Source organism: Sus scrofa, chromosome 8 (assembly GCF_054392235.1).
Source record: "Sus scrofa isolate SSC_HxYL_T2T_F1_AM1 chromosome 8, Sscrofa_HxYL_maternal_Yorkshire_Landrace_v2.0, whole genome shotgun sequence".
Classification (NCBI taxonomy): Eukaryota; Metazoa; Chordata; class Mammalia; order Artiodactyla; family Suidae; genus Sus; species Sus scrofa.
In genome coordinates, this window is record NC_139390.1 from 3,959,564 (window position 1) to 3,979,918 (window position 20,355).

The 20,355-nt window shown below is 48.1% G+C and overlaps 1 protein-coding gene and 1 long non-coding RNA gene across 8 annotated transcripts in view; one reads left to right on the plus strand and one right to left on the minus strand.

Annotated features, from left to right (window-relative positions):
* KIAA0232 (KIAA0232 ortholog) overlaps positions 1–20,355 on the minus strand; it is an 88,353-nt gene that overhangs the window by 24,895 nt on the left and 43,103 nt on the right. For all 7 annotated transcript variants that reach the window (XR_014812089.1, XR_014812090.1, XM_084971424.1 and 4 more), the window contains exon 4: positions 8,550–8,687. Coding sequence is in view for 5 of the 7 variants with exons in the window: in XM_084971424.1 (XP_084827550.1) it covers positions 8,550–8,687 (138 nt within the window). In the remaining 2 variants the exon portion in view is untranslated. The remainder of the gene's footprint in view (positions 1–8,549; positions 8,688–20,355) is intronic.
* On the plus strand, positions 945–10,706 carry LOC146400292 (uncharacterized). The gene is made up of 3 exons (XR_014812132.1): positions 945–1,051; positions 3,860–9,165; positions 10,449–10,706. It is a non-coding gene; the product is annotated as an uncharacterized LOC146400292 (long non-coding RNA).

Sequence of the window (20,355 nt, forward strand, 5' to 3'; positions counted from 1 at the left end):
CATACAAAGGTTTCTAAGCTAGGGGTCTAATCAGAGCTGTGGCTGCCGGCCTATGCCAGAGCTACAGCAACGCCAGATCTGAGCCGAATCTGCAACCTAAGCCATAGCTCACGGCAACACCGGATCCTTAATCCACTGAGCAAGGCCAGGGATTGAACCCTCAACCTCATGGTTCCTAGTCGGATTCGTTAACCACTGTGCCACGAAGGGAACTCCCCCCATTGCTTTTTAAATGCCCTGAATTTTTGCTCTACTTTGGGTGGTGTGGTTGGAAGAATAAGAAAGATAACTAACCTGACCCCAATAACACAGAGGGCTCTGGGATGTGCCTGGAGTGCGTGGTGCTGGCACTGCCACCTCCCTCTCTGGAGGCTACGCGGTGGAGTTAAATACCCTTTGGTGATGATGGAGACAGAGCCTCGGTCAAACGCAGCAGCTATGTCCCTCTGCTTCTGGGAAAGCCTTTTGATTTGCTCCGACAAATTTCCATCACTTCCCATCCCACAGCATTTCCAGCGCGGCTCCCTCCTCCCCGAGCCTCCCACCCCACTGATGGCCTTGATCATTAGCAGACCTCTCTCCATGATCTCTCCTCTCCCCAGTCAAAGGGCCCTGCAGCTACAGCAATCAGCTCGAGGCTCACTCTTTGACGGAGGACTCCTTTGGACCTGATAGTCCCTGAAAGCTGGACAGGCACTGCCACACCAACGCATGGTCCAGGGGCACTCCCTGGCCTGTGCCATTCGGGGGCAGCAGGGTGGAGTCAAAAAGATCTGGGTTGAACTTCATCACAGGTTAGCCATGTGACCACCCATAAGTCACTTACGACTGAGGCCTTGCTTTTCACCCAGGAAAATGGTGAGAATACCACCGACACTCCCTAATAGCTGGGTTTTGGACTTCTTGTCTTGGTCCTCTAATTTTTTTTCTCTATTTACCATGTCTTTATTTTTTGGTTCTAATTCCTGGTAGACTTTCTCAGCTTTCTTTTCTTTTTTTTTTTTTTTTGGTCTTTTTGCCTTTTCTAGGGCTGCTCCCACGGCACATGGAGGTTCCCAGGCAAGGGGTCTAATTGGAGCTGTAGCCGCCAGCCTACGCCAGAGCCACAGCAACGCCAGATCCAAGCCACGTCTGCGACCTACACCACAGCTCACGGCAACGCCAGATCCTTAACCCACTGAGCGAGGCCAGGGATCGAACCCGAAACCTCATGGTTCCTGGTCTGATTTGTTTCCGCTGCGCCATGAAGAGAACTCCTCAACTTGAATTTTCAAGTCCTTCAACTTTCCCAGTTTATCGTAGCATCTTGCTGGCTCGGGCAGACCATATTTTTTAATACATGCAAGGAAAATGTCCTATTTCTAACTTTGATTTGGAGGCGGTAGTTTCTTTTCCTGACAGAAATCTACATTCCTCCTGGGACAACTAAACCAGGGAGATCCAGGCCCAGGGCTCAGACGGTTCTGGGCTGAAGATCTGGATATATTCTTCGCCACACCACCCTTCCATTAATAAGAACAGTCAAGTTCCTCAGAGCAGAACTTAGAGCGGTTAACTCTTAAGGAGGCCACTAATGGGTGTACGAGAAAAGCTTATACTGGTTAGGTCCATAGCTTTCATCAGATACTCAAGTCTGTGATGCTAAAATGGTGAGAAAAAACACCTGGCTTTACTGCAGCAGCCTGACGCCTGAGTACAGACTTGAGAAAAAGCACTGCACCTGTGCACAAGGAGAGGCGCACGAGGACCTCTCCTGCTGGTTCTTTATAACCATCCCAACTGGGAAACAGGAGTTCCTGTCATGACTCAGCTGAAATCAATCTGACTAGCATCCATGAGGACGCAGGTTTGATCCCTGACCTCGCTCAGTGGGTCAAGGATCTGGTGTTGCCATGAGCTGTGGTGTAGGTCGCAGATGCAGCTTGGACCTGGTGTTGCTGTGGCTGTGGTGTAGGCGGGCAGCTGCAGCTCTGATTCAACCCCTCGCCTAGGAGCCTCCATATGCCACGGGTGCGGCCCTCAAAAGACAAACAAAAAAACTGGGAAACAACTGAAAGGTCCATTACCAGGAGAGTAAAAAGCTTTATAGTGGTACTGTGGACAACTATTTAGCAGTGTAAGTGGATACTATTGATACAGAAAAGCCTTTAAAAATACTTGGCCTGACACCAATCATATAAAGCCAGCATACAAAGCCTCCACACACCCGTGTATCCCTGGAACAAGACTCAGGAAAGGCATAAAGCCACGCACGGGAGAGAGAGGCACCAGCTTCAGAGAAGTGTGACCTCGAGACAGACGGAGGGGCGTCATCAGGAAAGGGCACCTGGAGGCTTGAGCTGTTTTCATGATGAGGGGCTTCTCAAGCCCCAAGCACAGGTGCTCCCGCTCCGGCCTCTCCGCCTTGGCGGTGTCGCCCTCGCGCCTCGCCCCCAGTCTGTCCCGGGGCACCCCACCCCACGGGCGCCTCGCCTTATACCCCTTTGCTCCCCCCACCCTCGATCTTTCCAGCAGCCCTCCCATTTGTTTCCTTTTTCATAGCCTCACTTTCGGCACTTGACAGCTCAGGAGATTTCCTATTAAAACCCAAGTTTCTACTGTTTTTACCAAGAGAGAGGACTTGGCACCACGGGGACCATCAGCGAGGGCAGAGACAGACCTGCGCTTCCTCCAGCCCCCCTACTCCCTGAGCTTCCCCCTCGCCCCCGGAGACACGTGGAGAGGTCTGGCCAAACAAGCAGTCTTTCTTTCAAGCTCCTCCCCTGAGCACCCAGCCCGGCAACCCCAGACCCGCACAGCCAACCGCGTTTTCAAAATCTCCACTGAGCGCTCACAGGCACCTCACATCCAAATCGTAATTCGCACACACCCATCCACAAACTCGAGTTCCTTCCCGAATTTCCTTTTTCTCAGTAAATGAAAATTCCACTCTTGCAGCTGCTCGGCCCCCAAGCCTTGGCCACCTTCCTTGACTCCGTGCTGTTCCGCTACCCCATCCAACCCATGCGCTCCACCTTCAAACTCTACGGAGCCGAACCAGGTCTCATCCCCATGGGCCTCCGGGGCTACTGCGACAGCGCTCACCCCGCAGTAAGTCGGGCTCTGCCCCCCATCGGCCCACAGCACCCTCCAGTCTCAAGGCAGCAGCCAGAGCACCCTGCCAGCATTTAAGTCAAGTTACATCAATACCCCTCTGCTCCAAACTCTCCAACTCCTCAGAGGAAAAGCCAACGTCCTCATAAGCCTGCAGGCTTCCTCCAATGCCCCGGCTTCAGCTTCAGCCATGCCCCAAGAGCTAAGGCCTAAGCTTCCTCAGCAGCGCTGGCTGTCACAGCCATCAGAGCCTCCTCAGCCTTAACCACCACTGGCTTCCTGGGGGTCTGGCCTATAGCGGGAGCACAGTACCTCTGAGGAGGTACACAGGACACCCGGACAGCTACTGCATACATTTAAGTGCTCAATAAATATTACCTATCATGCTCTAATTATCACCCAGAATGAATCAGGCTAAAACATTAGCATGCAAAGAAACAACATATATAGTCAAAATTAACTTTGAAAGTAAACTGCCATAAACTACTCTACATGGTTTTTGTATATATAACCCTGAAGAGGATATAAACAATACACATGTGGCGTTCCCATCGTGGCGCAGTGGTTAACGAATCCGACTAGGAACCATGAGGTTTCGGATTCGATCCCTGGCCTCGCTCAGTGGGTTAAGGATCCGGTGTTGCCGTGAGCTGTGGTGTAGGTTGCAGACGTGGCTCGGATCCCGCGTTGCTGTGGCTCTGGCGTAGGCCGGTGGCTACAGCTCCGATTCGACCCCTAGCCTGGGAACCTCCATATGCTGCAGGAGTGGCCCAAGAAATGGCAAAAAAATAAAAATTAAAAAAAAGATAAACAATACACATGCACAATACTACAATGAACTATGTACTTTTACTGGCAAAAATAACTTTATTGGTGAACTGAGCTGCATGTGAGAGTGTAAGCAGTTGTACTAAGACTCCACTGCACCTAGGACATAACTGCTCTGTAAGGCTCTTCAACCACAGATGGAATCAAGTTACCTGGGGCAAGGAGCAGCACTCTGACTTTCAAAACTAACTTAAATGAAATAAGTAATCATTGCACCCGAACTTTACCCATTCCCCAAAAAAGGCCTTGTTGAGTTTCTAAGATTCTAACCATTCCCGAAATGGAGATGAAATATTAGCTTCGATTCAGTTTTAAGTAGCTCAATGAAAAGAAAACAGAAATGTAACATTATGAAAAACAAAGAAGTTCCTGCTTTGGCACAGTGAGATAAGGATCCGGCGCTGCCACAGCTAGGCCACAGGTTGTAGCTGTGGCTCGGATTTGATCCCTGGCCCAGGAACTTCTCGAGTATGGTCGTTAAAAGGAAAAAAAATCAGGACAAAACAAAACAAAAAACTATATGAAAAGCTCTAACTTTGAGAGTAGAGAAAACAGAACCAAGTAAACCCAAGGAATCAAAAAACAATAGCTGGCACAGTTTAACTTTCCGCTTGCTCTTTTTAATGGGGAAAAAGGGAGGTTTGATATTTAACAGTATTAGGCATGTGCCACGGCCACTGAGAACATCATGGACCTACAAAATGATGCCCACCCGGAGCGGGTGAGAGCGCCCGTCACCGTGCAGGGCACTGCTCTGCTTTGCGGGCCCCACTGCTATCCGCACCCCAAGCAAACGTGAAAAGTTACAGGAATGAGCACCCAGAGAACTGCATGTTCTCTGCACGTGTAAACGAAGAGCATCAGCTGGGACATACCAGACGACAAAGCCCATCCAAGGTCACAGTCCCCCAGAGAAATAATTAGCTACACACAGACCTTTCCAGGTGCTGCCAAATTAGAGTCAATGTAGAACATTAAGTTTTGACACAACTGAGTTTTCCACACGGTTTTGGCGACATTTCTCAGATAAAATACTGAGCTGGGCAGGTGAGAGTAACGTGCACACAACATGGCGTAAGGATCAAGTGGAGGCCGAGCGTCACACCACAGGGGTGTGTGCAAGCGGAGTCAGGAGGGCCCGCCACCCTACTCAGACCACAGCACAGCGACGCGCCTGGTGCCTGTGGCTGCTTTAGAAAAAGCTAACAGCAGGAGTTCCTGTCGAGGCTCAGCGGGTAACAACCCAACCAGAATCCATGAGGACTCGAGTTTGATCCCTGGCCTCACTCAGTAGGTTAAGGACCTGGCCTTGCCATGAGCTGTGGTGTAGGTCACAGACGTGGGTTGGATCCCGCATTGCTGTGGCTGTGGCGTAGGCCGGTGGCTGTGGTGCAGGCCAGCAGCTGTAGCTCCAATTGGACCCCTGGCCTGGGAACCTCCATATGCCATTGGTGCGGCCTTAAAAGGAAAAAAAAAAAAGGAAAGAAAAGAAAAAGCTAACACTGCAGCTGTAACAGTGACATGTGCACACACAAAAACCACAAGGAAAGAACACATTCCACACGTAAGGCAGGACATGCCCTCACCTACCGAATACAGTGGCAGCATCGCTTATGTTACCGTCTTGTGATTACGTCATTAATATTTCCACTAATTAGACTCTCAACTTGTTAGGAGCTTTTGATCCTGATCCGTTCCTAATGACTACACAGAGCTGCGCCAAGAAGGGCTCTGAGTTGGCGTCAGAAGGGAGTGGGAAAGCAAAGCACAGAAGGCCAACGTCAACCTTCAGGATCAGGGGACGAACAGCACCCCACACGCAAACAGTACCCCACTGTGGCCAAAACACAAGATAAAATACAACCTTGCATTATAATTTCCTGGGTAGGGCCCTCTTTGCTCCTTTCTTTTCACTGAAGCCACCAGATTCTAGAAACAAAAACCAGGGGACACAAAATCGCCTACGGTTCATAAATGGCCAGTGATCCCTTTCTATTGTTGCAGGCCATGATTAAAGAGGGTTCTTTCCAATGTCTTTCCACTGGCTCTCCAAGAGCCAGGCAAACAGCCTAGGGCCCGTGCTGAGACACGCACAGCAGCACAGCTCTGGGGCTTGAGGACTTCCTATGTCCTTGTCATCCAGTCCCCAGGCACTCAGCTGAGCTCCTGCTGCGTCTTGGGCACATTCACTTCCTGGGCCAAGTTTAATGTGATAAGACTAAAAAATACCCATTATTAGGAAAAAGCAATGCAGTCATTTTTATCAAGTAAAAAGGAAAGAGAAAGGTAGGACAAAGGTGCTTCACTAGGTCTGAAAATAAAGATCCTGCCTTTGCCAGCAGGCAAAGGAAAGCAGGCTTCTCCAAAGCAGCCGCCTGAAGAATCAAGGATCCCCGCAAGCCCCCTCCCCCTGCACGGCCTCCACCTGACACCAGGGTCTTGTGGGCACACTGTGCTCCGCCAGGCCGAAGCCCACGCATGCCGCCCGGGCTGCAGGAGGAGCGGGGTCCTGCCCGGCACCACAGCAAGGGGCCTCTGCGCCCCACTCTCCCACAGCTGACGTCAGCGGTCCTGGGTGCGCAGGCCACTTCACCTTGAGAGTCGCTGCTCAGCAACCTTGGTCCAAAGCAGAAATAAGATCCTTTCCCAGATTTAAACTCCCTACTCAAATTTTCCTCCCAACCATGACTCAGCAGCAGCTTCTTTGGACTTTGCTCAAAGAAGTTACCTAAACTAACCTCTCACTTTTGCAAACCGTCTGCATTTTAAATTTCCTAAAAGCTCCAAATTCCTCTACCTTACCCTCTTCAGTGCCACAGAGAAAACACCTTTTGGGTAACTGTCCAACCACCCACTTTCCTCTGAGCACTGCCTGCTGAAGCAGTGGACCTCGGGGCAGCCCTGTCCCCTCGCCAGGAGTGGACACCTGGCCCACGCCGAGCCAATCAGATTCTCCTTCTAAATGAAGGGCACTGGGGTACCAGACTTTAGCGGTCAGGCTGGGCTGGGGCTAGAATGACCATTTTTTCACCGCGTGTGCTGAGGCAGAGAAAGCCAGACTTCAGGAAGAGCAGGAAGGACCCAGAAGCACAGGGAGAAACAAATGAGCGAGTGGGTCCTTAGGGAACATGCCTGTGGCTGCCACTCATTTAGGTCCCAGTTTCAGCAGCTCTCAAGGCTGCTGTATTTTCAGCACTGGGTTTTGTGAGGTGTTACTGTCTCCTTTATGTATATTTCCATTTTTTCTTACACTAGGTTAATTACGTTCCTACCCTTTGATTTAAAAAAAAAAAAAGACACCCAAGTTACTTTCAAATTCCTATACCACAGTCTAAGAGGCAACTGCTTCAAGAAATCAGAAGTTAAAAAAACTACGGGGCGGGGGAAGAGTGGGAAGAGCAAAAAGAAGGACAGGATGAAAGGGGAGACTCTTTGGAAACAGGTTCAACTCCATTCAAGAGAAACTCAGTACCTTCCACACGGGTACCTTAGCACTCGTTCTGCTCAGCACGAGGTGATGCGAAGATGAGGTGAGCAGAGTTCTGGCCCCCAAGGAGCACAGTCGTGAAGGGAAGCGAGAAATGCACAGCTGCACTCAGGGAGTTGAGGCCTGGCCAAGGCACCAGGGCACCGGGCTCCCCAGACAGCTCTGAGCAGGATCGGGCACACGGCTGGGCAGCACCGAACGAGCTTTGAAAGGCATGCGTGGAAGGGGTGGGCCGACAAGGCCAACTTCTGCAGACTATCAAACGGAGCGAAGGCAGCCACCCCAACATCAGCCCCTTAAGACAGCTCGGTTTAGGAAGGACGTTTCCGGAGGCCAGACCCTCTCCAGGTCACTTGGAAGAATCGTCTCGTTTAACCTTGCGTTACTAAAGCACTCGAAGCACACTCTCCTTTAAACCGCATGGTAAAAGCAAAATGACGTTCTGAGTCGTATGACCTCAGAGACTTTATTTATAGTGAGTAATAAAGAAAAATTCATAGTGTTACTTTAGGTGATTATCTTCTAAAACTACCTTGTTACTTTAGGATGCTGAAGGACAGGAGAATCCTTTCATACCAAGTGTCAAAAGTTCAATAACACAAGCTTATAATATTTCCTTAAAAAAACAAAAAATCATGACTCAAGCAAATACAGTGTTCTCAAACGTTAGAACCACTATCCCACCTCTAGGAATGTATCCAAAAGAGATAATACAGACCATGGAAAAAGCCACCCATGAAAGTATTCTAGATAGCATAACAAAAAAATGAAGAGCAAGTGAAATACCCAGTAATAAAGAGAATACGAGGTGTCTGTTTGGAGTATTATTTGATGAAATGTAACAACCACTAAAAAGAATAAATATAATGTAATAACAAAATGAAATATGTATTAAATGGGGAATACAGATATACATAATTTCATGCATCCTCTAATTATAATAGTATGCAAAAAGAATATATTATGTAAACTCAATATATACAGACAAATGCCATGAAGTAAAAAGTGATAATACAACGGTGGTAAGATCATGAGTCGTTTGTTTTTCTAAGTTTTTTCATCGAGATGTGATGTTTGTAAACTTTTAAAAAGCACCTCCTTTTTTCCTCTGCTAAGTATTAGAAATCAAATGTAAACTTACTTCATCAGAAGCAGATCGAAGACACTGCACAGCAGCCTGTTTTTTCATTTCTTCTAGAGTCAGATCTGAGCACTTTCTCTTACTCTTTCCCCACTTCTTACACGCTCCTTTTTCCCAGCCCAGGAAGATGTCATTCTCCTGCAAGAAGATGGAACCAGTCTCAGTGACCAACACTACACCACAGCTGCAAACTCACTATTTACCACGTTCTCCGACCCTCGTCCCTACCAAATACTCATTCACCAAACAGTACATGCTATTTTGATTAAGAGGCCACCGACCACGTCCATCACAGCACTTCAGGATAATCCACTGGTTTGACATCGACTGCTGAATTATTATTAGATTATGATTTGTGATCTCAACGAGTCTGACCAATTTACGTTTATGATAAATGCTAATAAACGCATTTATATGTAAATCCCAAGTGGTATCACTGAAGTTTCAGTAACTTCTAAACTGTACAGCTGCACGTCCTCTCCTCCATACTTCCCACCCATCAGTCGTGAATGCCCATGTTACTACCAGATTTTAACATTTAACAGCTGAATGGTTCACTCCCATTTGTACATCCTGAAGTCTAAAAACAACATATAGGAGTTCCCGTTGTGGTGCAGTGGTTAACGAATCCGACTAGGAACCATGAGGTTGCGGGTTCGGTCCCTGCCCTCGCTCAGTGGGTTAACGATCCGGCGTTGCCGTGAGCTGTGGTGTAGGTTGCAGACGCGGCTCGGATCCCGCGTTGCTGTGGCTCTGGCGTAGGCCGGTGGCCGCAGCTCCGATTCGACCCCTAGCCTGGGAACCTCCATATGCCGCGGAAGCGGCCCAAAGAAATAACAAAAAGACAAAAAGAAGATACATAGATGGCCAACAAGCACATAAAAAATAAATAAATAAATAAATAAATAAAAACAACATACATTTTGTTTGTATTTTAAGCTCATTTTCCCCTTGACTATAAAAACTGAGGAAAATGTGAAAAGCAGGAAGAAAGCAAAGCATCCACAATCCAACCACCCAGCGAAAATGAGAACAGTTTGGTCTATTTCATTTGGTCTTTCACATGCGCTTTGAAAAAACACATAGTTGAGTTCACACTATTTGTACCATTTTGGACTTAACCTATTACAGACATTACCCCACGTCACCACGCATCCTTTGGCTGCACACGATTCCAAAATATAGGTTTACTCTACTTTCCCAGACTGGGACTTGAGTGTTTTTAATTGTTTTACAACTTCACTTTGCCTTTTGAAAAGCCTTTCATTTGGTTAATTATGATTAAAACCAGTGGACAGGAGTTCCCGTCATGGCGCAGTGGTTAATGAATCCGACTAGGAACCATGAGGTTGCAGGGTCGATCCCTGGCCTCGCTCAGTGGGTTAAGGATCCGGCGTTGCTGTGAGCTGTGGTGTAGGTCGCAGATGCGGCTCGGATCCCGCGTTGCCGGGCTGTGGTGTAGGCCGGCAGCTACAGCTCGATTGGACCCCTAGCCTGGGAACCTCCATATGCCACGAGTGTGGCTCTAGAAAAAGGCAAACACACACACACACACACACAAATAAAATTAAAACCAGTGGACAGACAAGGGGAAAAAAAAAAAAAGAATAGAAAGACAAAGGAAAAATTAAGAAAATTACTTAAAGGACTGTGTGGCCTATAGTGGGTCCTCTGGAAATAGGTATGAATAAATGAATAAGATGGGATAAAGAAGCAAAAGCACAATAATCATTCTGAAAACCTTTTAGGATCAAGTCATATACCATCAACTGTGTAACAATTTTTACTCTGATCAAATACATAAAAATTACTTGCCTGCTGCCATGTAAGGGTGGGAGGACCTCTCCCTCCACACTCGTCATAACTAACACACTCTCGGGAGTTCCCGTCCTGGCGCAGTGGTTAACGAATCCGACTAGGAACCATGAGGTTGCGGGTTCGGTCCCTGCCCTTGCTCAGTGGGTTAATGATCCGGCGTTGCCGTGAGCTGTGGTGTAGGTTGCAGACGCGGCTCGGATCCCGAGTTGCTGTGGCTCTGGCGTAGGCCGGTGGCTACACCTCCGATTGGACCCCTAGCCTGGGAACCTCCATGTGCCGTGGAAGCGGCCCAAAGAAATAGCAAAAAGACAAAAAAAAAAAAAAAAAAAAAAAAAAAAACTAACACACTCTCTACTTAATTTCCTGGGCACATGTGCAGACGTCATGAACCTGAAAAACACACTTTCTGGCTGAGTGGTGTCAACCCCGTTTTCCAAGGGGAAATGTGCTCAGCGGGCCCCTGAGAACCACCGGCACATTTCCACTTCTCTAACGGGTTTGGCCGGACGGCAGCTGAACCCGGCACTTCCTGTCAATGGCAAGTCTTGTCCTTTCACAGGAACAGGACCACAACCCTAACAACGGGGAGTCCACCCTTCGGAAGGCAGAGGAAAACGCGGTAATTTCCCGCGATCGATCAGGGCACACAAACTAAAGACGACAGGGAACCCCCGTGTGACTTCCTTCTGCTTGCGCCGCGGAGCCTGGCTGTGTCTGCCTCCTGAGCGTCATGAACGCGTCTCTCGACCGCAGCTCCACTGCAGCTCAGCAGCGGCCCAGATAAAGTGTCACCACACCGACAGCAGTGCTCTCACATTTCCGACGCGCTCAGTCCTTCTGGAGGGCAGTCTGACGATACGTAACAAACATCCTACACAGGTAGGTGTCCTGATGATCAGTAAGTCTACATCTGGGACTTTACCCCAAGGAGAAAGTCCCATGTGTGCGCGGGTTTCGCTGTGGCAAAGTTGACCGCATCGCTCTCACCAGCAGCGAACCTGCAGAGACGCTCCAAATGTCGAGGAAGAGTAGGTCAACTAAGCTGTAATTCATCCGGGCAGTGGGTCATCCAGCCATTAAAGAGATTACGAAGTACACTTACTGACACGGAAACCTATTCACCATACATGCGTGTGTTTATGTGAAAAGTAGTTTACGCAACAGTATGACCTTATTTTTGGCTAAAACACACATACGCACCTATTAACGTGCATGAAAATGTCTGAGAGAAATGTACTAAGAAGCCACCAAAGGACCTTGTCTCTTGAAGAGCAGGCACAGCGATACTGTAATTTTTCTTGCATAACTAGGTCAGAGTCCTTCAACAGTCAAAGGTTTTTGTTTTTTTTAATGGAAAGCTTATGACGAATAGAGAAATGAGAAGAGTCCCTGCAGCTCTTCCTCTGGAACAGGCGTCTGGCGCTCTCTCCGGGTACCTGGAGCATCCCTGTGTTTAAACAGGGACACAGACTCACGCATCCAGCAACCAATTAAGTGTCTTCTTTGTGGCACTAGAATGACACAACACAGCCCCTGCCAGCCAGAGGTGCACAGTGCAGTGTGGACTAAAGACCTGTAAACTGACGACTGTGGCACGGTCACTGTGATTATAAAAGCCTGCAGAAAGCACTTTGGAAACAAAAAAGGCACATTCTTTTCCTGACCTGGTTGGTCGGCAAAAGTTTCCTACAGAAGGAAGGGTCACTGAAGTGGAATCTCTCTCTTTTTTTTAACAGCTGCACCTGTGGCATATGGAGGTTGCTGGACCAGGGACTGAATCTGAGCTGCAGCCGCAGCTTATGCCACAGCTGCAGCAATGCAGGATCCTTTCACTCGCGGCCCCGGGCCAGGGATCGAACCTGCGCCTCCACAGCGACCTGGGCCACTGCAGTGGGATTCTTAGCCCACTGCACCACAGCAGGAACTCCTGAAGTGGAGTCTTAAGGAGTGAAAAGAACTTTGGGCTAGGGGGAGGCAGGAATACTAGGTGGAAGAAGCAATGTGCAGAAGCAAGAACAGCAAACTTTGCCCATAAGGGCCAGGTAGTAAATACATTAACTTGTCCTCCGCAGGCCACGAGGACAGGCTAAGGGTATAAAGTAGGTATGTGTACGAGAGAGAATACATTTTCACAATTACTTGTTGCTAGAATCCAAAATACAATTCAAAAAATTTTTTCTTTGCATGGTTGCACCTGCAGTATATGGAAGTTCCCAGGCTAGGAGTCGAATTGGAGCTGCAGCTGCCAGCCTATGCCACAGCCACAGCCACACTGGATCCAAGAAGCATCTGTGACCTAAGTCACAGCTTGTGGCAAAGCTGGATCCTTAATCCAAATGAGGCCAGGGACTGAACCCACATCCTCACAGACACTGTGTTGGGTTCTTAACCTGAGTCACTACGGGAGCTCCCTAATTCAACATTTAATACTGGTCTGCTGATCTAATGAGAAGAATGGAATACTTTTGGGGGGTGAGATAGATTTGTTTAACTGGGATTCAAAGTTAGTGCTGTCATCAAAATCAATTACAAATGACCATTTTTTAAATAACAGCTTTACGGACATACCAGAGAATTTATTTTCTAAATACACAATGCAGTGGTTTTTAGTATAATTCACAGGGTTAAGCAACAATCGCCACTACCTGAGTTGAAAACACCTTTCATCACCCCAAAAAGCAGCCCTGTGCCCAGCAGCAGTCACTTCTCCTTCCTCTCCCGCGCCACCGGTAACCGCTCATCGGTGGTCTCTAGGAGTCCCCTGCGCTGTGGCTACACCACTTCACTGTAACCCACTAGAGGTGTGGGGGCGCTCACACCGCTCAACATCCTCACCGGCATGTTACTGTCTGTCGGTGCGGTTTTGGTTTGGTTTTGTCTTCTCCCATGCCCGCGGCATGTGGAAGTTCCAGGGCTAGGGATCGAGCCCGTGCCACAGCAGCAGCCCGAGCCACAGGAGTGATAACGCTAGATCCTTAACCTGCTGTGCCACCAAAGGAACGCCTTGTCTGCTTTCATTTTAGCCATCCTAGTGAGGACGAAGTGGTATCTCCTCATGATTTGATCTCCCTGATGAGTAATGAAGTTGAGCATCTTTCCACGCGCTTATTGGCCATCTGAGTATCTTCTTTGGACAAATGCCTACTCAAATCTTTTTCCCAGGAGTTCCCGTTGCGGCAAAGCGGTAACAAATCTGACTGGTATCATGAGGATGCGGGTTTGATTCCTGGCCTCGATCAGTGGGTTGGGGATCTGGCATTGCCGTGAGCTGTGGTGTAGGTCGCAGATGCGGCTTGGATCTGTCTGTGGCTGTGGCTGTGGCTGTGGTGCAGGCCGGCAGCTGTAGCTCTGACCCAACCCCCAGCCAGGGAACCTCCATGTGCCGCAGGAAAAAAAGAATGACACCACATTATAAATTTTGCAGGTAAGTGCTATCTTGCCTTATGATTTTAGAGTGACTTCATTAAGAAAAAACATCAAATCTATAGCAAAAGCTATACAAACTATGGCATACCAGACACACGTGTCTGCATTCTGCTCTTTCCACTTACTTTGAGAGCTCCATTGTTCTATTTTCTTCTGGCTTCATGCCCTTGAGAATGTACTGTGACTTATTTGTTAATCATTAGAATTGAACCAATAATCAGATTCTAAAAGAACATAGTATAAAGAAAAGCTCAGGATGTTTCTATTTTACTTGTTATATTTTTAGTCTTCCGTGCTGTGCTAATTAAAAGCCCACTTAGACATAAACATATAATATTAAGCATGTGCCAAATATTTACTCAGTAAATCAGGCATGACTTTCCAAAGTCATAATCTTACAATTATCAAGTATCAGAAGATACGGCTAAAGAACTTCGAAGCCTGACAACCGATTATCAGGTACTTTTCCAGACGTTACTGTGAGGTAACATGAGGCTAGCGTTTTGATTGACTTTCTCTTGCTTTTCCATCAAAAAGGAAACTGGGAACTGGAGGAAGAAAAAGACACAACATCCTGAAATACAGCTGGGATCAGTGACGTCTGCTGTGCGCGGCTCAGCATCCGCCCCCTGCCTCCCACAGCTTCCCGTTAAGAGCATCCTGAAAAACCAAAGCCACCAGGCGTCTGAATGGAGCTCACAGCACCCCCACCTTGGGGCCCCAACTGGCTTACCTCGCAACAGAAGATTTCATCTGATCAGCCACAGGGATCACTGAGAGAGGGGCATGTGACCAATTAGAAAGGAGCCCCCCCAAAAGATTTCTGTTGGGAGTGTAAGGAACACATCCTCTGGGTGCTGGCACTCGCCCTCTACCCACCAGGGAGTGGCTGCAAAACCAAGCTGACTGTGGGAGATGGGCCGAGAGGCAGAGCAGAGGCCCCAAGGACACGGTGAAGCTCGGAACTGAACAGGACAGGGCCCGTCCTAGTGAGACTTTTGGGTATACGAGAAAATTTTTTCCCCTTTAAGCCAATTTATGCCAAATTTTTAGTCACTTGTGAATGAAAGAAAGATATGGCCAGAATTTGAGGAATGGCCTCAACTGGAAATTGCCGCTAAAACATGAGTAGCACCAACCGAACGAGCGTAAGTGATTTCAGGCTAAGCGCCTCCATTTTTCTCCTGCTCGGTTTGCAGCCAAGGCCTCAGCATTGGCCTCCCTGCCTTCAGCTGCCCAAGCAGCTTACCCACCACCACGCGTGCCGTTGGGTGCTGCGCGCTAAATACAGCCCTGGGTCTTTTCGCCTCCAGGACTAAAATACAAATCCCCTAGCAGAGCATCTCAGGTCCCTCGGAGCCGGCTTCCGGCTCGCCGTCCTCAGTCGGATTCCTCCCACCCCTCACGGCACTCCTCTGGCCTCACCATGTCAGGCCCCTTCCTGGTGCTGTGACCGGGAACGGGCCCTTCTTTTCTTCTTCCTTCAAGGCTGTTCGACGGTCATCTCCTGGCCTTCCTGCTGCCACGTACCCCTGCAGTGCCCCAGGCTGTGCACAGCCAGAGCACTTCACAGACCCCTGACCTGGCAGCTGACTCCGAGGGACCTTCCCGAGGCATCCCCTGGCTCCTGGTGCCTGCCAGTGTCCAGAAGGTCATGGACATGGGTGAGGAAAAAACCAGAAATGTGCATTAAATGCAGGAGCTGTACTCAAAACATTTTCTCAATTCTATGGAAAGATTTCACCAAAAACCCCACCCCTTTTATGACGGGTCTGCGGGAGTGTGTGCATGTGAATCCGTGTACGCACTGCTGGTACTAACTCCCACTCTAAATTTTATTTTCACTCTCCTTACGTGTAAAGTTAATTTAAATTACTGTCCACTGAGTGAATGATCACTGAAATACAAGTATATGCAGTACTGGAGTTCCTGTCATGGCTAGGCAGTTAATGAACCTGACTGGCATCCGTGAGGATGCAGGTTCGATCCCCTTAACTCGTTCAGTGGGTTAAGGATCTGGCATTGCTGTGAGCTGCGGTGTAGGTCGCAGACGCGGCTCGGACCCCTTGTTGCTGCGGCCCTGGCGTAGGCCGGCAGCTACAGCTCTGACAGGACCCCTAGCCTGGGAACCGCCATACGCCGTGGGTGCGGCCCTGAAAAAAGACCAAAAAAAACACATCCCAAAAAACCAAGTATATGCAAAACACTGGAGGAACTCAGGATGGGTCAGATTTTGTAACTGTTGCTGTTCATGACAGGAACGTAGAAAGGAAAGCTCTGCAAATGCTACACTAACAGTGACAACCTGCAGGGGCATGCTTCCGGGTGGCTGAAAGAACAAACAAGCGTTGCTGAATACAAACATGAGCACTCTCAAACGGCCATCAATACTGGAATTACTTCTTATTTAACCTGCGGGCAAAAACAAAAAAACAGAAAAGGCAATCATCTAGATGATAGGGCCTGAGGCGAGATTTAAACAGAGGATGTAAAAGAAACTGCCACAAAGCTACAGTCATCAAAACAGCGTGGTGCTGGCAGACACAAAGACAGACACATCAAGGACTAGAAGAGACAGCCCAGTAATAGACCATCGTATTAAGTGCTCAAATGATTTTCCACAAAGGTGTCAAGACCACTGCATGAGGAAAGGACAGTCTTTTCAACAAGTGGGGCTGAAAAAACTACATATCCACATGCACAAGAGTGAGGGACTCTTACCACACACCGTTCCTAAAACTTAAGTCAAAAGACCTATACATAAAAGCTAAAACTGCAAAACTCTTGGAAGAAACAAAGGGCACAGCCTCCTGGCAGTGGATTTGGCAATGACTTCTGTATTACAACACCAAAGGCACGAGTAACAAAAGAAAAAAAAAGACAAACTCAGCTTCATAAAAAATTATAAATCTGGGGCACTGAAAGACACCATAAACAGAGTGAAAAGGCAACCCCCCGGAATGCGAGGAGATATTTGCAAATTATGTATCTGATAAGAGGTTAATTTCCAAACCTGGAGAGAAATTCTAAAACTCGGAAACAACAAAACAAATATCAGATTCAAAAATGGGAAAAGGGTCTGAAAGTGTCCAAAGAATATATGCAAATGGCCAATACACACAAGAAAAGAGGCTCAGCATCATCAATCATCAGAGAAAATGCAAATGAAAATTGTAACAAGCTACCCTCACACCAATCAGGATGGCGCCATTAAAACAAAACAAAGCAAAACCAAGAACAGGAACTAACAAGTGCTGGTGAGGCTCTGGGCCGAGGGCACCCTGTGCACGGGCTGGGCTGGAACGCGGTGCAGCCAGTATCAGTCCCTCAAGACACTGAACACAAGTTACCACAGATCCCGTGATTCCCCTCTGGGTCTATACCTACCGCTCAAAGCTGAAACCAGGTTCTCGAGAGATGACTGCCCACCATGGTCAAGGCAACAGTTCACACCAGCTAAAACGTGGACGAGACCCGTGTGCCCACTGATGGGTGGCTGAGCAAAGTGTGGCACATCCATGGGATGGAATATGAGTCAGTCCTTTTTTTTTTTTTTTGGTCTTTTTTCCTTTTCTTGAGCCACTCCCGTGGCATATGGAGATTCCCAGGCTAGGGGTCGAATTGGATCTGTAGCCACTGGCCTACGCCAGAGCCACAGCAACACAGGATCTGAGCTGCATCTGCAACCTACACCACACTCATGGCAATACTGGATCCTCAACCCACTGAGCAAGGCCAGGGATCGAACCCGCAACTTCATGGTTCCTAGTCGGATTCGTTAACCCCTGTGCCATGACGAGAACTCCTGAGTCAGTCTTAAAAACGAAGGAAATCCATGGAGTTCCCGTTGTGGCACAGTGGCAACAAATCTGACTAGCATCCATGAGGACGCAGGTTCCACCCCTGGCCTCGCTCAGTGGGTTAAGGATCCAGTATTGCCATGAGCTACGGCGTAGGGCGCAGATGAGGCTCGGATCTGGCCAGCCACAGAAAGTGTGATTCCACTGATATGAGATACTTAGGAGCAGTCAAAATCATAGCAACAGAAAGTACAGTAGTGGTTGCCAGGGGCTAGAGGCAAAGGGGAATTATAACATTTCCATTTCACAGGATGAAAAGAGTTCTGGAGATGAATGCTGGTGACAGCAGAGAGACATACCGGATATATTTAATACCACTGACCTGCACCCTTAGAAATGGGAAAGATGGTACATTTTATGTTATGAGTATTTCACCACTATAAAAAATGGGGTGGGGGGATGATGAGAGAAGAAATGCTGGGGACTTCTGTGGGGGCAGGCCCAGTGTGGAGGGCCAGTATCTGCATCCTGCTGCCCTGCACACACAAGCCACCCACCTGAGAAAGAAGCACACATCTACTCATTTCTTCTGTAAAAACAGGAGCATCGTCTAGGTCCCGAAAGTTGTTTTAAGGGCTGGGAATAAAGCAGAAAATATGGCAGACAAAGTCCCTAACTTCATGAATTGTGTATTCCAGGAGAGGAGATGTACAAATAAATATAAATATAGCAAATAATCATACTATCCCAGCTAGTTACAAGTGTTTCCAAGAAAAATAAAGTAGGAAAGGGGAGTGAGAATGGAAAGGTTCTTTTTAAACACGGTGCTCAAAGACAAACTGAGGCTAAGACCAGCAAAATTAACACCAAACTGAACAAGCAAACAAGTGAATTCCTCCTGTTAAAAAGCAACTGGCGGGGGAGTTCCCGTGGCGGCTCGGCAGGTTATGAACCTGACTAGTATCAATGAGGATGTGGGTTCAATCCCTGGGCTCACTCAGTGGGTTAAAGATCTTGCACTGCCATGAGCTGTGGCGTAGGTCACAGACGCGGCTCGGCTCGGATTCCGAGTTGCTGTGGCTGTGGCGTAGGCCAGCAGCGGGAACTCTGATCTGACCTCTGGCCTGGAAACTTCCATATGCCAGATGCACAGCCATAAAAAGAAGAAGAATCAGGAGAAGCAGCAGCAGAAGAAGAAGAAAATAACTGGTGGATAATCCAAGAGAAGAAAAATGGGTAAAAGCTAAATTTCATTAAAATAAAAACTGCTCTGTGAAAAGCAATGTCAAGAAGATTAGAGGACAAGCCACAAAAGACAGCGTGTGATAAAGGACTGTGAGGCAAAATACACAAAAAACTCTTAAAACTCAGTAACAGGAAAACAAACAACCTGACTGAAAAATAGGCTACAGACCTCAGCAGACACGTCACCAAAGCAGATACACGCATGGCAGTTAAGGACATGCAAACACGCTCAAGTCACACAGAAGCCAAGCTTCACGATGACGCACTGACTCTTGGGAGGCCCGTCAGGCTGCCACCGAGGCGAGCCCTATCCCAGGGCCTTTCAAGTTTCAAAACCAAGTAACGCTCTGAAGTTTACTAGCTGTGCTGAGCAAGTCACTCGGCCACTGTCTCCAGGTGCCACCACCCAGGAGCGGGGCCGGGAGGGTGGCCCCGAGAGCTCTGGAGGTGAATGCTCCCACTCGTGGCTCACACACGGCGCACACCGAACACGGGCCTGCTTTCATCACTACTTCTGCTGAGCCAGACCCGACTGGATTTTCTGTCATAATGGCAGACTCTAGCCTAATAAACAAAGACTTCATGATGCTGAGAACATTAAAATATAAAGATATAAGAAATGTTTTGGGGGTTTCTTGGGCCACACTTGAGGCATGCAGAAGTTACCGGGCCAGGGATGGAACCTAGGCCACAAGAGCAAGCCGAGCCGCTGCAGGGACAATACCCGATCCTTAAGCCACTGCACCACCAGGAACTCCAAGAAATGTTTCAATAAACCCTTGGGTGGTGGTTTTAATGTAACTGGTTATAAAGGAAAAAACCCAAGAGTGTTCTGGATTATATAAGAATGACATAGTAAAAGGTAGTTCCATCTTCCTAAAATAATTCTACTCGTGACAGATGATGGGGAACTTGCTGTTTGACCATCAACCTCGAAGTAAGAAAAGTTAGCTCTCACCCTTAAATTACAGTTTTACTACAGCTCCCCTTTTAGTCATTTTAATTTTTTTAGCCATGTTTAATAAGACTACGAAATATTTTGAAATAACATAGCACAAATCTACGTTGAGAGTTATGAAGGCACTGGGTCTCCCGGCAGAGCACTGCTGTGTCTGCTGCTCCCTCCTGCCCTATAGGGACTCAACTCGTAGTTCAAGTGTGAGCTGAGAAGACAAATCTTTCCCCGCCTCTAAAACGCACACTGCATTAAAAAAACAGTTAACCAATTCCACATAGTTTCTACAGCTTGCTTTATACAGTAGAGCATTTTTATCTTATTTGTTCAACACTTGTTATATATGAGAGCCAACCAAAACAAAACTCCGATATAAAAAATGGGCACACGGAGTTCCCATTGTGGCGCAGTGGTTAACGAATCCGACTAGGAACCATGAGGTTGCGGGTTCGGTCCCTGCCCTTGCTCAGTGGGTTGAGGATCCGGCATTGCCGTGAGCTGTGGTGTAAGTTGCAGATGCAGCTCAGATCCCGCGTTGCTGTGGCTCTGGCATAGGCTGGTG